General features: G+C 60.6%; 1 protein-coding gene across 1 annotated transcript; it reads right to left on the reverse strand.

Annotated features, from left to right (window-relative positions):
* Positions 1-3,619, reverse strand: LOC115606419 (tubulin monoglycylase TTLL3-like). Its single transcript, XM_030482270.1, has 11 exons — positions 3,569-3,619; positions 3,384-3,476; positions 3,138-3,236; positions 2,899-3,027; positions 2,690-2,804; positions 2,498-2,592; positions 2,162-2,403; positions 1,931-2,079; positions 1,602-1,848; positions 1,088-1,523; positions 1-834 (listed from the first exon to the last, which is right to left on the reverse strand). Exons 1-11 carry the CDS (start codon positions 3,614-3,616, stop codon positions 1-3), a joined length of 2,487 nt encoding a protein of 828 aa, XP_030338130.1. The 5' UTR covers positions 3,617-3,619.
* Positions 3,620-6,011: the final 2,392 nt, after the last annotated feature.

The raw sequence follows: 6,011 nt of genomic DNA on the forward strand, positions 1-6,011 counted from the left end.
CTAGAGCAGGCGGTTTGGCTGTGGTGGTGCCCGGCGGACAGGGCCGGAGGAGGAGAAGGAGCGCAATTGCCCACGAGGAGCCGGCTTGACCTGTGCCACTCCAGCCTGTGGGAGCTGCGCTGTTCTGTGCCTCGGCTTGGCCACAACAGAGGACTTAGGCACTGCAGGAGGCTTGGGTGCCACTGGAGGATTGGTGTCTACAAGTGGCTTGGAGACCACATGAGGCTTGGACACCACTGGAGGCTTAGGCACCACTGAAGGCTTGGTGTCCATAAGTGGTTTGGAGACCACACGAGGCTTGGGCACCACTGGAGGTCTGGGCACTGCAGGAGGCCTGGGCACCACCGGGGGCGTGGGCAACAGGGGCGGCTTAGGGAACATAGGGTGCTTGGGCATAACAGGAGGCTTAGGCGCGGCTGGAGGCTTGGGTACTGCAGGAGGCCTGGGCACCACAGGGGGCATGGGCAACAGAGGCGGCTTAGGGAACATAGGGTGCTTGGGCATAACAGGAGGCTTAGGCACGGCTGGAGGCTTGGGTATGAAAGGTGGCTTGGGCACCGTAGGTGACTTAGGCACCACAGGAGGCCTGGGCAGCACAGGGGACATGGGGAACAGAGGAGGCTTGGGCACCGAGGATGACTTGGGCACTGCAGAAGGCTTGGGTGCCAGAGGTGACTTGGGCACCACCGGAGGCTTAGGCACCACCGGGCGGACAAGAGGCTGGAACGTGGGGAGTTTGGCCTGGGGTTGTTGTTCTTGCAGCTGGGGCTTCATTAGCAAGTAGCCTTCCACCACCAGCTTCAGCCCCAGGCGGGGAGGCACGGGCACGATTGCCTGTAGGGAGACATGGAATCAACTGCGTTAGAAAAGAGCTTTAAGATCATCAAGTCCAACTGTTCCCCAGCACTGCCAAGGCCACCACGAACCCATGTCACTGAGGGCCTCGTCTACACAGGTTTTGAACCCCTCCATGGACAGTGACTCCACCTCTTCCCTGGGCCTTGTTGGCTGCCTGGACACATGCTGCTCATGTTCAGGTGGGGAGTGGGGGCTCGGGGTGCCCACCCCACAGCCCCCCCAAACCCACCTCTTTGTAGATAAGGTCAAAGGCACCGGTGGAGCAGCGGGGGTTCTTCTTGTGGTCCAGGACCACATGCAGTGTGTTGCGCTGGACGGCAGTGCAGAGTCGTCGGGTGACTGCCGAGCAGGGCTCCATGGACGGGTTGGTGTTGATCTCCAGCAGCCAGGGCTGGCAATCTTCCCCAAACATGAAGTCGGCTCCATAGAGCTCAAAGCTGCCCTTGCGGGACCCCACCAGTTCCTGGGCGCTGTGCAGGGCAGCCACCACTGCCTCCTTCATGCCGGGGACAATCACCTTCTCCCAGGCCTCCACATGCCCCGCTTGCTGCAGGTACAGCTGGAACTGCTGGCTGGACCAGATTAGGTCACGGGGCAGTTTGGGGTGCCGGCCCCCAGACAGCCTCCACTGCTTCTGGATGGCAACATTGCAGAGGTGCTGGGACCTGGCGTGGGGAGAGCAGGGACCGGTCAGTGGGGTGCCGGGGTGCCGGGTGTGCAGCGCCGGGGTGGGGGGCACTCACCAGTGCAGGCGGTGCAGGGAGAAGGGCCGGGAGCAGAAGCGCACATAGCTGTCCCGGTAGAACCAGACGGTGAGCGGGTTCCAGTCGGTCACCAGGAACCATTGCCGCAGGTCAAATTTGGTGCCCAAGATAAGCAGCGGCCGCTCCACGTATTTCTGCACCACCCATTGTCCTGCCTGCATCGAGGGCGCCACGCGTTTCCCCACCACCTCCAGCACTTCCTCCAGCCGTGCCGAGCAGGTGATGCCTGCAAAGGGGGACACGGTGCCAGTGAGACCTCTCCTCGCCAGGGAGCCTGTGCCCAAAACCCCTTTTCCCCTTGGCTTCACCTCTACCGCGGGACTTGGCTCCGGGCTTGATGATCCATAGGTTGTGGTCACCCTCCATGTGGAGCTGGGGCAGCCGTGCCTGCAGCTGCTGCAGCAGGGCCCTGCACTGCTCCTGCTGCAGGATGCTGGGCACCAGCCTGGCCTGCTCGCTGTAGGGTGGTGACATGGGCGGCTCAGCACCAGCACTGCCATGCTGCGTGTCCCCCCCAACCCATCCCACCCCGCACGCACTTCACCACGCGGTAATACTCCCGCAGGAAGCAGTCCCAGTCAGCATCGGTGACGTGGAGCATCGGGGAATCCTGGTCGATGTCGCGGTGCTCCAGGCTATCCAGCTGCATCCTGCAGACCTGCAGCGCGGCATCCAGCAGGCTGGGGGGCGATGGGGGTGCTGGACCTGTGGGGGTGGCATGGGCTGAGGGGCATGGCTGCTGGCGACCCAGGGGGTGCGCTGCTTTAGGTGCATCGGGGTCCTAAGCCACAGCCCCGAGCAGAGGCTCAGCCCACAACCTCTTAGCCTGAGCTCCTCCCCATCCCCGCCAGGCCCATCTCCACACACTCACCTACCCCCTTGCCAGGTCGCTCCATCACCCCTGGCATGTCCCCAGCCTTCTCCACAGCCAGTTTGAGCAGGCTGCGCGCTGCTGTCAGGCGGAAATCCTCTGCAATGGATTCGAATTGTCCTCACCCTGTCCTGCCCAGGACACGGGGGGACCTGGGACATGGCAGGGGGGCAGAAGGGCAACACCCCCGGCTCACCGATGAAGGCTTGTCTCTCGTCCTCAGCCCCCAGCCGGTAGCACCGCGGGAAAAAGGTGCTGGGATCGGCTCGGTGGAACCACGGCAGGTTTTGGAGGTTGACGCACAGTCCCTCCTGTGTGGATGGACAAGGGCGGCAGTCAGTGCTGGACCCACCGTCACCCCTGTTCATCCCCAACGCTGCAGCCCCGGTGTCTCCAGGCTCTCACCTTGGTGGTGAAGGCTCCGATGCCAGCAAAGTGGTTCACCACCTGGTCCCGCTGCAGCTGCCGGTAGTCCACAGCATTGGAATGGCTGGCCCAGATCAAGGTCGGCGTCTGGTCCCGCACCACGGAGGACTGCAGGAGGGACAGAGGGGACCAGAGTGAGGTGTGGAGTCCCCATTCCACCCTCAATGCCCGGCGCAGGCTGTGCCCTGTGGAGTCCAGCCCTGGCCCTCTCCACTAACCATCATGTCATGGATGCCATCAGGGTCCTCATCGTACCACTGGGCCTCCTCCTCCTCTTCTTCCTCTTCCTCAGGAGGCTCCGGGATCTCTACTGTGGGCTGAGCCCTGCAGGATGCCGACCCTGGCGTTGGATGCAGTGCTGCCTCCCACTGCTTGTCACCACCGTCCTCCTCATCCTCCTCATCCTCCTCCTGCAGCAGCTTCTGGGCGTCCTGCTGCTGCCCTGGGCAGGTGCCCACCCTTACGGTGCTGGAGAACTTCTTCTCTACCCAGCCCCGTGCGCGCAGCAGCTTACGGATGACAGGGTAGGGGCCCTGCATCGAGAAGATCTTCTTCTCCTGGGGAGGGACGCGAGCGCTCAGCCATGAATGCAATGAACACATGTCACCGGCATGTTGGGGAGTGTGTGTGCTTGTAACCAGGCCCCCACCTTGATGGCCTTCTCCACATGCTGCCTGGCCCTCCTCAGCAGCTCCATGTTGACTGAGCGCTGCTGCTTGGTGCTGGCAGGAGCTGTCAAGGACAAGCCAGGCTGAGCCGCTGGCCCCGTGTCCCCAGCCCCATGGCAGGGGGGGACAGCAGGGCAAGGGGTGAAGGCACTCACCTTTCTGCTCCTGCCTGCCCAAGCCGGGTCTGCCCAGCACAGCATTTACTAGGTCAGAGCGCTTCATGCCGGAGTCCCGGCTGCTCTACACACCACAGGGGTGCCTCACAGGGCCCGAAGACCCCACTCGGCCCCCCAACAATAGCAGGAATAGCTCCTAGTCTGGCAGTCGCCCCCCACCAGCCAGGCTGGGGGGGTCTGTGCGCCAAAGAGAGGTTGACTCCTTCCAGCAATAGCCTGAGGGCGAGAGGAGCTGCGTGTGACTTTGCACCCCCCAGGCACCAGCGCATCCCCTCTCCCCTTGCGGACCCAGGTGGGGTCCAGCGCATGGACACCCCCAACCCTGCACCATCCCCGGCCACCGCGCTGGCCCTGCTGCCCCGAAGGGGGACAAGCACCAGCCCCCCAGTGTCATGTGCACCGACCCCCAACCTCCCAGACCCCTTCCTCGAACATTTTCACATCGAGAGACCCCCCAACCCTCAAATCCTTTCGTGCCCCGCATCCCGAGGCTCCCCCCTGCCCCTTTGGTGCTCCCCGGCCTCGTCCGACCCCAGTTATCCCATCTTTTTAGGCCACGCCCCCGCTCCTCCCAGCGCAGGTCCCGCCCGCACCGTCGGGACCGCCCTCTCTGTTAGCGGTTGCTATGGCGCTCCACGAGGGGCCCGGGCGCTCAACGCCCCGGCGCGTTCCGTGCCCCCGCCCAGGCCTTCCATGGGCCCCGGGGAGCTGCAAGGCAAGAGCAGAGGGGCGGCTGAGGGCCCCCGTGTGCCCCATGGCCCTGGGGCTGCGTCCGCAATGGCTGCTGCCCCCCCTCAGCGTGCTCTGGGGATCCCAAACCCAGCACTTCCCCAGCAAAGGGGGCACAAGCACCCCCGGGCATCCTCTCACCCTGTCCCCAAGAGGGCCTTGGGCACAATGGCACCACTGTCGCCATCGGTGGGAGAGGGAGGCTTCAGGCATAAAGGCCACACTGGCTTGGAGCCCCACACCCCTCTCCCAAAATCCCAACACAAGGGATCCATCTCCTCCCATTCCAGAGCCTCACATGCTTGAGGAATTCCTCTGCCACAATTCATGCCCTGGCCTTGACAAATAGCTTCATCTCACTACTCTCGTAGGTCTCCTCGATGAAGTGGGTGACAAAGTCCACCCCCCTGTGCTTCTTACAGCTGAACCCAGGACAGTATCCACCCCTTATTCCATACCATTCACATCATGTTCAGATCCCCCAATTTTCAAGATACCATTGCTTTTGTCTCACGCATATATATACACATGCACACAAAGAGATATCATGCCTTAGTCCCTGAAGCTCCATAGACTTTATTGTGATTAAGTTTGCTGAATTCATTGAGTCCACGATGTCTGGCTCCATCTCTTGTGACAGCCTCTCAGGGCAGGAGAGACTGGGTGTAGTGGTGGGTTGTTGCCTGGTGATGACACCACTGAAACCATCTGGTTTCTTCAAAGTTCATTCTTTGTTGGGGTGATGATCAGAGGGAAGTTATGACCTCAGGACAGTTCTGCTGCTGCTGCTGATGATCATGACAGCACATATCTTCTTTGCAAAGCCCAGAGTGGTGGAGATGGTGGAGGCCATCCCTCAACTGAGAGTGTAGATTTTTTAGTGTGGGTTTGGTTTTAATTATTAAACGCTGCAGTAGAGCTAAGAAATCCTTAGCAAGGGAAAATGGGGAAATGGTGGCAGGGCCCCATGTCCTCAGCCCTTCTTTTGGCTTCCTGCAGAACACCGCCAGCCCAGCAGGAGCCTTTCCTACCCTAGTGACACCATTCCCAACTTGGGCCTCAGCATATCCAACCCCAAGGATATAGTTCACTGGCCCTTACTTCAGACATAAACATGCTTCAATAGGCAGCAACTCCCACGGCGCTAATCCCTACATCCTGGGGGAGTCCCAACATCCCAAGTCTTTCTGAGGAGATTTGGAGCAATCAACTTTGCTAGAGTTCCTGAAGCAGCTACTAGGACTTCAGCTGCAGAGACCCCAATGCTGACTCCACAGGCAACAGGTTCATTGACTCTCTTTTCTTATGCCTCCTCTTGCTGCACTGTCATTCACACTTCACCCTTCCATGTGTGTGAGAAGAGAGGGCCATCAGGCCCTAATGCAGTAACGGAAACCTTTGTGTTTGTAAAGTAAGCTTAAAAATTTCACAGTTAGCACTGTGGAATAGCACAGTTAGCACGCTTCAACAGTGGGCTGAGAAACACCAGCACTTGTACAAGAAGAAGAAAGGAATGAAT

Source organism: Strigops habroptila, chromosome 4, assembly GCF_004027225.2.
Source record: "Strigops habroptila isolate Jane chromosome 4, bStrHab1.2.pri, whole genome shotgun sequence".
In the NCBI taxonomy this organism is placed as follows: domain Eukaryota; kingdom Metazoa; phylum Chordata; class Aves; order Psittaciformes; family Psittacidae; genus Strigops; species Strigops habroptila.

What these genes read in the sequence shown, in the direction of transcription:
- LOC115606419 (XM_030482270.1), bottom strand. Translation starts at nt 3,616, where the DNA reads ATGGAGCTGCTGAGGAGGGCCAGGCAGCATGTGGAGAAGGCCATCAAG. An exon ending in AGAAGAAGTTCTCCAGCACC is followed by an intron (nt 3,237 to 3,383) that starts GTAAGGGTGGGC and finishes TGCAGGGCTCAG; the next exon opens with CCCACAGTAGAGATCCCGGA. An exon ending in AGCCAAGTCCCGCGGTAGAG is followed by an intron (nt 1,849 to 1,930) that starts GTGAAGCCAAGG and finishes CCCCCTTTGCAG; the next exon opens with GCATCACCTGCTCGGCACGG.